The sequence below is a fragment of the Nyctibius grandis genome, chromosome 4 (genome assembly GCF_013368605.1).
Source record: "Nyctibius grandis isolate bNycGra1 chromosome 4, bNycGra1.pri, whole genome shotgun sequence".
Taxonomy (NCBI): domain Eukaryota; kingdom Metazoa; phylum Chordata; class Aves; order Nyctibiiformes; family Nyctibiidae; genus Nyctibius; species Nyctibius grandis.
The window spans coordinates 36894706-36909611 of record NC_090661.1 but is presented as its reverse complement, the minus strand read 5'-3'; the positions used below and the strand labels follow the sequence as shown (position 1 = coordinate 36909611).

The window sequence follows — 14906 nt, the reverse complement described above, 5'->3', positions numbered from 1 at the left end:
AAAGTTCCATGATAAATTCCTTCGGTCCCTTGCAGTGCTATTTGCTACCAATGGCCACAAAGCACAGCATCCTTGTAGAGCACAGCACTGCAAATACTGCTGTAAGATGCATCACACAGCTTAGGTGGGAGAGGTAGCTCTGCTATCTCTGCAGCCAAGTGTAGATGTATTCTTTCATGCAACTTTAGAGTCACACAGTTCATGAATGTTATATACTTAGTCTACAGAGCAACTTGGGTAAGGACAGCAATGCACTGGCCCCAGTTAACTTTTTTAGCCACTTACATCTTTAATGAGAAAAATCCAGTGTGTTAGCACAAAACAGACCTTAAGTAAGGACAGTATTTTTCAGGCAGTTCAGGAAAGAGCACTGCTAGATGTTACACCTTTTGTTCCATTTTAACCTGATTCCAAAGGCACTCCACTGTTTTAAATTTCTGACATTTAAGAACTAAGCCAGTAAGAGAAATAAGCATGTCAATGGGTATTTTTTTGTTACCTTTTTTATTACTGTTCAATTCCCTAAAGACTTTTTCTACATAATGTCTCTAGTCTAAAATGACAACGTAAAATAAAACTTTACTTATTCTGTGTTGGAAATATTATGATGATTAACCACAGCTTTACCCCAGCTTACTTACATTTTCGTATAGTGCTTCCAGTGTTTCCAGATCTACTATGGAGTCATCAACACACAGTATAGCTGCATAGAATACACATATTAGATGTTAGAAAACATACTTAAGAGTTCACTTCTGTTTCCTGAGAAATGTACTAAAGAGATATGACCTAGCTAAAGGACATATTTGTATTCAGTTAATATTTTATTATTTTCAGCATTTTATTTTTGTTCTGACTTAAAGTCGCAGCACTGACATGAGAACTTGCTATAAATTCTGTTTCAGGAGAATGGAGTTCTACTTTTCCTCTCCAATATACTCAGCAGTCAAAGATGTGACCTGCCAGGTACTCAGCTGATAGCGTAGCTGGCCAGGCAGGAGAACATGAGAACAATTGATACCAGACAACGAACAGCACAGATTTCATGATAGCTTAGAAGGCTGGATAGGAAGGAATGGAGAGTTAGGATATTTAGGTGTCCCTATGTGCATGGGAGATCAGAGAGATGAAAACAGGGAGAACTGCTTGTCTAGGGGCTAGCAATCTCGGGAAGGAGACAGGTAGACAAACTTACAAGATTTGCAAGTTGCAAATTTGCAAGCACAAAAGATTGCGCTACAGATTTTTAAGGTATCTTCTTAGAGCACATCACGTTTGAGTTAGCTTTATCCACTAGAAAACTACCCACATGACAATGTCCAGATAAATGCTTTTAAACATCACACAGAGACACGTAAAGTATACTCTTCAATGATTAATTATGCCTCATTACCAAAAATGAAGAGTCTGAAACTGTTTCCTGTCTTAGTTCCAAATGTTACTATGTTTGGAATATGTGGCATTAGGTATTTCCAACATTTGCAAATCCCATTACAATTTAGGCAATGTTTTGGGACTCTTCTCAAAACTAAATAAGATTGGTTCATGGTGCTTTCTAATGCTCTCTAATGTTAAATTCCAGTAAGCTAAGAGATGTGCAACAGAAAAGAAATAACTTTGGATGTTTAATTTTTCTGAAACCAGCACTTCATCAAGATTCAGAATGGGACTGGGCACAATTTCTGAACTCCTGACTTATGTTGAAACGTTACTGGGAACATTAATCCCAAGAGAATCAAGCTTAAGGCCTCTACCTATTTTCCACATAACCAGTGACTCACCATTAGCTAGTACCTGATAACTTTTAATTTTAACTATATCATATTTCTTCAAAGGAAACTTGACTATTTGTGAATTTAGAAGATTTTAAAAGCTCTTGCCGCATTTGCAAACCATGTTTGAAAGGGGCAAGGCACACATCTTTAAATAATTATTTAAAAGTAATAAGCTTTCGCCTGCTCTTCCACCTACCCCATGATTTTACATTGTGAAATTAACCAGCAGGCTAGTAAATTTTCTCTGTGGCAGGCTAATTAATTTTATTAAAAGGTCCAATGACATTTAGAATGCTTTAAAATTTTGCCTGTCAATTATGATTCCATCTGTTGACATTACACCTTGGTTAGAAGTAAAGAATTATACAGAAGACAGTATCAGTGCAAAAGAGCAATATCTCCAACTATTTTTGTCCTATTGGAAAGACTCAAAAAAAAAGCTCAAGACTGTAACCAAATATAACGCCTGAACAATCAAGCTTGACAGAAATCTTTGTCTAAAGAAAAATCATTAGGGAGTGAATCTATGAGATCATCTGTTGGCTCTTGCAAGACAGTTCCATGAATTGCATTATCTTCTGTTATTACCCAATGAAATTGGACCTAAGAGATTGGAAAATCTATTGCAAAATTGGTTTCATAGTCCAATATATTTAATTGTTAAGATTTTAAAATACGCATATTGAGTTCAAAAACTTCCTCCTGTGGTTTCACTTTCATCCTATCATCTTAGAAAATTCTGAAATCCGCTTAGAAGGAGAAATTTATTTGTTCAGAGTTATCTAGAAAAGCAACTTATTGGAGGCAATATGAACTCGTACTAGAAATGCAAAACATGTAAGTAATAGTAGATTTTTTTAGGTACAGAACTATTACAATGAGAGGAAGTAGTCTGAAAAAAAGAACACTTTAATAAGCATATCAAGAAATGTTCATCTAACTCGAATTTTCAATCAGAGATTTGTCACAAAAAAGGCCCCAAAATCACAAAGTGGTTTTCAATGTCATATTTTCTTATCCATGTTTCTGTAATCAGCACCAGTCCTAACAAATCAGCATTGTTTTGAAGTGACATGATAAAGCAAAAAATGTTTGAGACTAAACTAATAAAATACAATCTGATAAACGAACACATTTTCAACAGAATTAATAATAACCAGTGTTGAGAGACATTAATATGTATTATTTTCTCCTTTGGACAAGTATGTGATTATACAAAAGTACCAAGAAAATATTTTCTGATTTACTTGCTATACAACCTGTGCTGCTATTATTGGCAATATCCATGCAGACAGGCTGTGGTTTAAAATCTAGCCATATTACTCAATTCAATGATAGCTGGACATCTTAGGACATTATTGTGTGTAGAGACACACTCCCAATACGTCAGAAGTACTGCCAAAATCACACAAACTCCTTTATTTCATCTTTATGTATTTTAATATCTTTATCTTTGTCCTTATATTTTTTTTAATTCAAAATGGTCAAACTTAATGCCATACACATTTGGAGCAGAAATCAAAAAACAAAACCATGTAGAATTTTTACAAAAGAAGCATTGATTTTGAAAAGCTGGAAGAAATCCCCAAATTCACAGGTGTCTTAGTATTCTTCATATTCTTCTTAAAATATGGCATGTGCAATACATTCACAGTATGTTGTGTAAATTAACTTGAATTGGGGCAGCTGAAAAACCCCCATTACACTAGATCAAAGAAACTAATTATTTTGCTTTTTACTTAGAGTTACAAGGAACAAAAGCTTCTTAATTTTTCTGTGAAAAACAAAACCCAGTTGTAATCATATGTATATTGATATTGTTAAAATGAATAAAAACCTTGATAAGTTTTTCAAAATACTCTTCCTGATACAGTGAATTTAACTGTGATACTATACTGCATTAAATCTCATTATATCAGGACTCACATAAGTGTAACAGAGGTGAAGTATCATAAATCTACAAAAGAGGCTCCAAAACAATTAATAGCTATTACAATATCAATCATCATTGGTGGTTTTTACTTTTATCTTGCTTTCTAGTTAGCTGTCTTCCTTACACTGTCAGTTCAGTTAGAATATTTCACCTACACCTCACAATATGTCGAAAGGAAGTAGACTCATGCTGTGAAAAGCTGGTAATTTTATTGGGTTCCTCTACCTTTAAAAAATCTGTTACTTGGCCAAGTCTGGTTTCTGAGATCCTTTTTTGCAGGGAAATTGAGGCAAACATTTTTATGTGGCCTATGGTGTCTGCTCACAACAAGAAGAATTTATATACACAAGGATCATTAGTGCAAGGTTGCACCCATTAGGATATAATAACCATCAGCTAGGACAAAAAACAGATCAGCATCATGCATTCAAACTAACAGGCACACATAAAAATACTTGCCAACTACATTTCACGTACTAAGAGTATTGCTTTGAATATAAACTTGTACCAAAGGTTCTTAACAGACTCGCTGTTTTAAAATTAATCTAACTGCAAAAACCAGATTCCCTACTGCACAGATTTTTCACATATACTCTGTTTTATCACTTCAAAAATGTAAACCAAAGAAAAGCTGAGAATTTAAAGCATGCTGTGTGCAGCCTGCATACAACTGTAGAACTCGGAAGCTAAATATGAAAAAGATACTTCTCTCCTCTTAACCAGCTTAAATGCCAACAGTCTTAAGGCTGACTCTGATATAGAGCCTCACTCCTAGTAAACACATTTGGTTAAATCAGGATTTAAGTCCTGCTGACAGAGCTTACATATACTCAGCAGTACCAAACTACTTAATGTGACAATTAAACTATGAAATATGAAGAAATCACCTTAACTGTTCCCTAATGATAAAACAGAAATATGTTATATAAATAAAAAGAGCTTGCCAAGGGTACATTTATTTGACCTGGAAGTACTTCGTTGTCTTATGTAGCACATTCTGCTGAGTAAGGCTTGATTTCATGGGAACACAAAGCCCATCACTGGGAAATTTAAACTGAATTGTGACTGATCTAGCCAATTAGAAAATGACAATGATTATTAAATACAAATCCCTACTTGGCAAAACTGCCTAAAATATCCAAATTGCTCTGGTCTACCTCTGACAAATTGGTACGTTCTAAACTTATTTAAAGGTTTTCTCCAGTATTTAGCTATCATGCAACACAAAAACCATTAAAATATACTGTACAAAGAAGCACCATGGGCACAATGAAGGTTTAGAAGACTAAGAAAGCTCAACTCCTGCAAGAAGTCATGAGCAAAAGACACTGGCACTAATGTTAACCTACCCACATCAGACTGGATGCCCAAGGCAGAGTCACAAAAACATATGCTGTGAATTTTCCAGAACAAAGAAAATAACTTTTAAAGAAAACTGTTTCCCAACTTCTGAGATGACTACGCAACTATCTGTATACTTCACGCATAGTATACAGTACCCGTGGAATGCATACATGTAATATTCTGCATAGGTGGAAAAGTCACACAACTTTGGAACAAGAGTTTAAAAAACTTTATAATCTATACTTCCATCCTGCAAAATATTTTAGTTGAAACCCCAATAAAACTCATTTCAGGTAGTGCAAGTAAGAAATATTCCAAAGCATTTATCTTTATCCAGAAGTATTTCCAAAATATAGAGAAAGGAACTGTGAAACGATTTGTGCTGCATGATATGGTTAAAACACAAATTGAGATTCAGATATTCTGAGCACACTAAGGTCTGCAGATTAGTGTTGCTTTGGAAAAGTTTGCTTTATACGTATAAAACATAGTCTTTCAGATGCTAAGAAAAGCACCTGGTTAACAATGATACTGTTCTCTAAAGTTTAGGTGTGCCATAAACCATAAACTGCACTAAAACAAGGCAACCAATTTATATAACTTCTATGGCCTCTCATTAGAGGAAGACCACACAGAAATCACAGGATGATTAGAAACATAATATAGAATTAGAATTATTATTGGACTGATCATCAGCCTGGATGAGTTAATCTACTGTTCACATTCTTCCAATTATTTACTCTAATATGTTGACACTGGAGGGTAAATCATAAAGCTGGAGAAGACCAATCAAACACTTTTCAACTGGTTGACTGACATTGTATCATAACTCTGTTTTTTCCAGAAATTTGATCCCCTCCTATAATGCCACACAAAAAATTTTGATGCAGAGCGGCATGATAGTTATTTGCATTGCTCACCATCAGGATATCATTACTGAGACACTATAATAAAAATATATTCCACATTTGAGGAGCAACCAAAAAAAAACCAATAATGAAGGTGAATCTACAAAAGCAGATGGCATGACCTAGGCTTTTTAACAAAATACATTCTAATCCATCCCATCTAAGTGTGATCAAATACATTTCTCTAATATTTTCAAAGCTTAATGTGCTTCTGCATAGATAATTTACATTGTTGGTACACACAAGAATGTTCCAAATGCACAATAAACATACCACGTCCCCATACATACTATTACAGGTTTGCCAGTGCTACTCTGATTTAATAAATGAAGTCTCAGACATTATATTTAATTGCTTAAAATCTAGGAAAGAAAAAAAAATACTAAATTAGCATTAGAAATAGTCTCAATGCCAAGGATCAGCATTTAATTCTCCCCTTCACCACATAGGCTAAGTTCTGTCAGCACTGCAGTGCTACAGTGTTAAATTCTTGCCTTGGTAAATGTACTAGCAAAGCCTGCAGCTGTTCTGCTTGGAGTAATACGGTACTTTATTGCCACAGAGAGGGCAATAAGCTATAAAGTGTGCATCTGGTGTGATCTACCGCATCTCATACGTTTGGTCCCAAGGAAAATATACCAGCATGTGAGACCATCTAGTTAATGCATCCTGAAGGAAATCAGGGGTATTAGACAGTGAACTATTTCCAGCAATGTACAGAAGCAGAACTTCTGGTGCCCCACAATTTTAGTGGCAAAAAGCAGGTACTATGGAGGTAGGGAGGAATTTGAAACAAACAGTCTTTTGGACATATGCATCTACATTTTATCTACATCCCATTTTTCTGTAAATAAAACTTTTTTTTAATCTGGGCTACCCCAGAATTTTGCCAGTTTACTCTTGAACAAAGATCTCAGTAGCTCATGGGAAGCCGGCACAGATGACGTACGCTGCAGAAAAGAGTGTTATGATGTGTTTTCCAGTATGCTGCTATTGGTAGTTACTATATTGGGAACTGCCTGAGCAACTGGAACGTTGCCCTGTTAAAAGCTGGGACCAGGGCCCACAGAGGGTCTTCACATACAGTTATAATCAGCATTTCCCATTAGAAAAAGAACTGAAACACCTCACTGTGGAGTGAGTTGTAATATTTCAACAGCAAAGCCACACAAGTAGTCTTGAGCCACAAGTTTGTCTCTCAAGCTGTAATATTTCAGCTGAACAATGATAGGAAAAGTAATACAGAAATGCATTGATATGAAATTGAGATTATTTCTCTAAGTATGTAGTGTTAAAGCATGTTCCTTACCTAACAGCTGATCTCCACTATTCCTCATCTCTTCTTTATAAAGGTTTTAAAAAAAACTGCAGAGAAGCAGCCTTGAAAATAATCTCAAACCTATGCACAATTTGATTATTGCTATTTGATTTTTAAATATAAATACAGATCCTATACAGCATGCTGAGACAGACAGATTTTCTGTCTGATTCTTCTGCTCAGGAAATGAATGTTATTAACAGTGGTCTAATCAGAAACTATATTACCCTCTTCAGTACCAGATTCACCAATAAAATTTGTTAGTATTCTCAGAACATTAGAGCACCCAGGATTTCTCCTCCTCTCCCACCTACGAAAAAGCTGAGTATTAGGACAGGTGCCGCACGACAATCTTAACTTTCCTCCTGCATCATGTAACACCAAAACTAGCCAAAATAATTATTCAGTTTTACATTGTCTTCTCCCTAGTCTGTACTCAGATACAGCAAGAATTTAAAGTTATCTACAAAGGATGAATTTCACTCTCTCAAACGTACGTGTGGGAGATTCCCTTCCTGAAGTGTGGCAGCTGGCTCATTATCAAATGCAAACTGAAGCATCTGGGTGCTAGGTATAGTCACTTGCTTGTTTTGCACTCCTGAGCTATCTACAGAATATGCTGTGAAGCTATTCACTTTAATTTGAGAGGGTAATCCTATAGATGCAGAAATATCACACTATTTTAAAGAAGGATGCAATTTTTCTTGTGATTACTCTTGCTTTGTCTTCTCTACAATTTTGCATGCATCTGCATGCATAGGGCAGTTTGTGTTAGGACAGTTTTTCTATACCTGTATTTCTGTAACTGCTACTTAAAGTAGAGTAACCAGTACACTATACATAGACAGTAAATTCATTTGTACATTGCTTTTCAACAAACATGGTCAGAAAAACTTGAAATAAAATTAGATATCCTTTTTTTTTCATTTTCACTTTTTTTTTCGTCAAGCTTCTTCATTCTCTGTTGCAAGCTGCCAAAGCCCATTAACTTTTCTCTTCCTTGTCTTTCACATACTGAATTATCCAATGGCAATTGGCTTGAAAAAAGGGATGAGTGCTTAATTTTCATGTTTCTTACAGGTAGTTCTTTGTAACTTCACTTTGTAAAAAAAAAAAAACCAAACCAACTTTGACATTCATCACCCAATGATCATACACTTTTTTGATTAGGTGTTGTCATGAGCTATGTGCTTATTATGATCTGTTCTCATCCAGTATGTTGAGTATAGCAGTCTTCAAAGAATTTGTCTGCTGATAGGTAGGACTGCACACAGATTTAAATTAAACAAAATACTAGGGGATAAACACACACTAAAAGAGAAACAAGCATAATTCTACTGTTGTCTTCATCGTAGTATGCATTTCTGAAGTTCCTCTCTACAGAACAGATGTTTTCCCTGAGTCTGATGAACTGTTTTTTTTCCCTAGACAGTCTCTGCACACAGATCTTTATTAGAGTCACTCATCCTGCTTTGTAATATATTTCAAAAAAAGTTCCACTAACAGTATTCCCAAATCCAGTTTGTATCTCCTAGCTGTTTCCATAAGCAAGAGGCAGCATATCCTGTTGCTGCCTTGAGCAATGCATGTGGTGACAGGCCAGTCATTTGCTACCTCAGAATTGAGAGGGTGATGAGTTATAAACTTTCCTTCAGTGACAGCACTTGTTTTGGTGTCTCTCTTCTACCAACACTCTAATTTTCATTAAACTTGTAGTACTACATTAGCTATGTCTACAACTGCAAATAGTGTAGTCTTTAGAAATGGATTTGTAGACAGCAAGAGCTAGTACTGAGGGTCCAGTGTTCACACCATACACATTTCAGGGAGTTTTAACTATCTCTCATCTGAACCTGCAGAATTTAAAGCCTGCTATAGGTGGAGACTGCTGGCATGCTCCTAGAGCACATCATCTCATTTAATTCTGAAGGATGTTTGTGCACTCTGAGACTACTATGCATTGCTCTACAATGCAAACACAGCAAAGGGGACAACTAGTAGATTTGATTCAAAAGTGAGCGGCTGATTCAAGCTAAAATGCTAGTGTATACATACTCAAATATTTGACTTACTCTTTTCTCTTAAATTTGGTATAAATTGTCCAGAGGGTTTCAAAAGCTATTTAAGTACAGCAAACGACAGAGACTGCGCGCGAGAGAGATGATCCATTTTAGCAGATCATGGCATGGAAAATAAAAAGTCATGAAAACACCTCTGAAGATACTTAAGAATACTACCCAGTTTTTATAATACAGCTACTATCCTATCCTATGCTGCTGTAATCCTGCCAGTAAATTATTCAGACCTTTAGTAATAGCAGTTTTTTTCCATCTCATTCTGATACCTTTTACACAATACTGGCAAGCACAAAGTTATTCCTTCTTTTCCTTGCTTCCCTCCATCCCAAGAGACATCTGTAAGCCCTTGTGCTTTTAAAGTGCTAGATGCTCAAAGGCTCTTCTGAAATTAATAATAATCAATGCCAGCAACATCTCAACACCCTACCCAGTATTTGCATGTGATGGAGGGAAAACAATAGCAAAAAGGAGACATCAACTTGAATTCTTCTAGCAGTTGTTTTAAATGGTGAATATTTTCCTTTCTTTAATGTGAAAAAGAAATAAACAATATCCCTAAACAATATCTTTTTAAATACAGAACATAAGCAGAATCTGAATTACCCCGGTGTTCTGAAAAATCTGTATTTCTCTACAGTTGTACTGGTAAAATTAGATGTTTTCTACCAGTAATGGAATTTATACACTGAGTAGCTCTGCACTTTGAAAAATGCCATCCAGTAATCACCTTTCTGATTGCTACATGGTAGCTGCATTGGTTTGGGATGTGCTTTTATGCTATTAATGAAGCAAAATTTAAACGTTCAACAAATACTGATTGCATGTTTGAAGCCCAAAAGATTTACATATAAGTCCTCCATTTAATTTGTCAGTGGAGGACTTGCTTAAGAAAAGGGAGAGAACTGTAGCGGAGGAGTATTAAACAGTTTTGAGAAAACACTGTACTGAAAGTGATATGCAAACCGAAACGGTACAGAAGGAGTTGTACCTAAATTCAATTCTGATTATTTAAGCGAAAATTTTACATATACTGGAATACACTGCAAGAATGATTCTTCTGATATCTTAGAGAGGACTATACTCAAAGCACATTCTGTAATGCAAGAAAGTCTCTGAAGGTGGCTATGAGAAATTAGCCATGCAAATACAATACAATAAGCGTAAGAAACACTTACCTTGTTGAATATCCTTCATCTCCAGGTGCAAACTGGATATTAAAATTCCTACAGTCTGAGACCTCTTTCCATCCAACAATTTGATAATCTAGAAAGATGATGCAAAATGATCTGAGATCAAATGAACACTCTACAAAGGATTCATTCACATCAAGGAGAGAAGCTAATTTGTGAATTGAATTCAATGACTCTCCAAACATCAAACCTTTTTATCAACTAATTACAGTAGTAAATGGCTGATAAATGTAAGCTTGAATTCTCACCAGATCTATCAAAGAACATCAGGAAGGATGAACATTAGAATGAACAAAGAACATTAAGAAGGAAAAAAAAGGCACATCAAATATTTATTCTGGAATATACTTTTCCCCCTTTCTCCTTAAGCTGATCAGGGCAGAACTATTTAAGACACTGACTACATCACAAGTTCCTTAGTTTGTCTGCTAGTTTATATTTCAGTGTGAACACATTTAAGTCTATCTTTTTGACAAAGGATCAATTCCTGTCCAAGGAGAACTGGAGAATTGTCTTCTTATGCCCTCTCAACACTATTTCTGGAACACTAGGCGCTACTAAAAGGATTTCTTTCATTCTTGTCTGAATGTGCTTCTTCCACACCCTTGACACTTCACAAAGATTTGAGGATTTTGTTCACATTTTGGGTAACAGGCACTTGTTAGTATAATATACTGACATTCAGATTATAATCTTTTCAGATGTCGGGTGGGAGGAGGAGAAGACAAAGGAGGGAAGGAAACCCTGAGGAAATTATTTTGCCTGGTGAAATTAGTCATACTGATATGGATCAGTCTATAAATAAAGTAATGAAAAGTCTATAAATAAAGTAATGAAAAGTAAACGACCAGAATTTTAGAAGTGTAGTTCAGATATTAGAAATATCAAAACCAAACTTCCCACAATGTTTGGACTGTTGGTATTTGTGATTTTGACTTATTTCATAAGGAAAATATGACAGCAGCACAGCACACAATGTGATATAGACATAAGTTCTTCAAAATAAGAAATGTTCAGATCCAAGCAGTTGGCTTACTTCATAGTGTTGATGAACAAATACTATTAAAAATACTAACTCATATGTAAAATTAAAACTAATAATAGCTAAGTTTTCCCTAAATTTATATTCCTAGTATCTGAGCAATATTTAATCTATATGTATCCAAATTTAATTTTAATAGCTGAGTGACACTAATATTTGGATATTTAATAATATTAAAAACTTTAAGTAATTGTTATCCCTTTTCGCTGTAATATTCTTATAGATGTTCACATTACAGACAGTTAAGTGACAAAATTTATACTAACTCATACAAATGTTTCTTGCCTATGTTTTATGGGATTTAGGAATATTTAACTGTGCAACTACTTAGTCATTCACCTATATAAAGGCAGATTTTTAGTTGAAAAATAGAGGAAAAAGAGAAATGATAGTGACATTTTCACCTGAAAATTCGAAGTTAGTTCTCATTTATAGAGTACTGTAATTGGACAATACATGAACAAGTCGGAATACATGCTGCCTTCAACAAAGATCTGACAGATACTTTGTGTCCCTGTTGTAAGGACTCAACATTTAATGAACTTATGTTAAAGTAGATGTTGCATATTTTCTGCCAAAATTGGAAATAAAATCAATCCCGCGTTTTTTTCAGCCTATATGTACAGCACATATGCTGGATTTAAGAAAGTAATACTATTTAAAGTGTTTTCTTCAAATAAGAAAGAATTCAGGCTCTTTATCTCCTGAGTACACAAGCAGATGGGGTGATTTGGCTCCAAGTTACCATAAATGAATACTCTCTAAGCATCACATCCTGTTGTCTGTGATTTTTCAGAGCAAACGTAACTAACTGCTCAGTTTATCATGGTCATTTCTCAAGCTTTACATGAATTTGCTGAACTCCGCAGCACATTAACTTCTTACAGGGATAATTACAGGCTTGAGTAGTATGCAATTTGTATAGCATTCACTGACCTCCAAGTTGACCTTGTTCAGGGGCAAATTCATAGGTTGTCATAAACCCCATTAGACACGCCTAGTTTGAGGCAAAACCTTTCCAGACTATAGCCGTTGTAGACAATATGACATCTGAAATCATTCTATTAAAGTATTTTTAAGTGCTAATATATTCTCCAAATATGATCAAACTAGCTCACATTGCTAAGCAAGACTTCCTTCTTAAAAGATTAGTGAAAAAAATTTTGAAGAAAACCCTATATAATTTTAAAAGCTAAACCAGAGATTCATGTTTTTTTCATGTTTTAAAATGGCCAACTAACTGTATGTTCACATGCATTTTAGACAAATGTACACATGGTCACAATTACCAGGCATCAAACTAGACTCAGACTACCAGCTTCAACCAACTGAAATTTGTAACTGAAGGCTAATATTTTATTCATTAGAGAAAAAAAATGGAGTAACAAGACAACAGAATAGCTTAAACTGGGTGTAAAACTACTCTAAAAACACTGTTGTAATGCAAAGTATTACATAGGACTTTTGTCATAGATTTTTAGAACCTTTGTGTAACTTGAAAGATTTTGCAACAAAAATATATAATCAGTAGTAAAACAGAGAACATATTTTCAGATATACTAATTTTGCCCCAAATTATGGTTATTCTGGGGAAGTCACTGACAGAGAATTAAATATGTGTGTGAACTCCAAATGGGAAGGAGACACAAAAAAAATCAGCACTTTTCCAGGTCATAAAAACTGCAGGGCAAATAAAATGAAAGTTTGTAAAGACTGCATTGAACTATTTAGTCTATGCTTTTAAAAGACAAATCACCGATCACCTCTCAGCATATTGGGACTTGCTCGTAGCTGGCAGTGACAGGTAAGCACTAAAATCCAGCTGATGCCAGTTGATGTTGCTATGCCAGCTGGCAGGGTTTGCCAGCTGCCTGCCGCTCCTCCAGACTATGAATGTATCGTTGTAATGGATGCAGCATCTTCTGGCTTCATGACGAAATTGTGACTGCTGGTGCTAATTCATTTAATTCACTGATCCATAACATTATTTACTCTATGTGGTGTTCCCCGACTATTTTTTAGTGTTATTAAGTTAGCTGATTTGCTGTACACAAGTGCCCCTTCTACATCTTTCAAATATTTATCATCTAATTTAAAAGTGGAGACATACTGAAGCTTGAATACATTCATAAATTATTCTGTCATTCCCATTAAAAGGTATTTCTCTAATGTAGCCAGAAATGTATTTCATTAAATATTATAAGACAGACTTCACTGTTTTGTCTAACCGTAATGTCTACATTCTGTCCAGGACACTTACTGGTGCTGAAATCTGAACAGATTCAGTTTACTTTAGTGATTAAAAGCTAAACCCTTCCTCCTGCTGGTGCATGGATTCGTTCCATAATATTTAAATTTATTGAGAGAAACCATAAGCTAAAAAGCTGTCCTGCATATCACAGTGTTTCCCTCCATTCCCACTCATTAACTTTTATGGTGAAATCAACAGCCTGGACCCATAAGTAGTCTGCTGAAACCCTGTTCAAACAGAGGAAGAATATCCTGCACAAGAAGCAAGTAAGTATGCCCCTCAAGCCATTCTACATAAACACTCCAAGACTTACCAATGAAATTTCAGAAGCTTAAGACTAGACATTATCTCTTCTATTCCTACTCAAAGGAGAGCCAAGTTTAACTATTTTTTTGTGTAACACGGATGAACCATAGCTTTATACATTTTAAATATTTTTAAAATATTTTAGGAGACATGTAATTCTATTTGAAATTCTATTGGATTAAAAAAATCCACTATTTTTAGCCTCTTGCTAAAGTACAAGCAAATGGCAATTTCTCAGGATAAAACAGGGGGTAAGAAATGAGCTAGTAAGAAACTTATTTCAATATCTTTATTCCTATTGAAACTGTAAAAACAAGAAAAAGCCACAAAATAGGTATTTCTCCTTTATGGATACTTTCCAAATCCTACATGACTCCAGAGCTTTATGGTAAACAAGGAAATGCCATATTCGTTCTTCCCAGTACAGCACAAAAAGTAAAAAGAAAGTGAGAGTGCCTTGGAAGAGCATGCACTAGCATTTTACTACTTCTACTCAAGTTTGAACACTCTTTATTATCTTATGTAGACAGCTGAAGACAGTCATTGTGTTTCAACCCTGCAAAGCTTCCAACATTTTCTGCAATATCTGCCCTTCTTGGGGAAACACAAAATTCATTAATTGTAATTCCTCATTTAGTTAGATGGACAAAAACTTGCTGACAGACATATCCCTTTCAGTTAAAAAAATGCAATTCACTCAAAATATTGACACTTCTTAAATGAGAACACGTGTTAACAATTATGTGAAGTCTGTTAGAGAT

General features: G+C 35.1%; 1 protein-coding gene across 1 annotated transcript in view; it reads right to left on the bottom strand.

Annotated features, from left to right (window-relative positions):
* FMN1 (formin 1) overlaps nucleotides 1-14906 on the bottom strand; it is a 153880-nt gene that overhangs the window by 79003 nt on the left and 59971 nt on the right. The window contains exons 7-8 of the mRNA XM_068397364.1: nucleotides 10532-10619; nucleotides 642-703 (exon numbers count right to left, since the gene is read on the bottom strand). Of these exons, the coding sequence (XP_068253465.1) occupies nucleotides 642-703; nucleotides 10532-10619 (150 nt within the window). The remainder of the gene's footprint in view (nucleotides 1-641; nucleotides 704-10531; nucleotides 10620-14906) is intronic.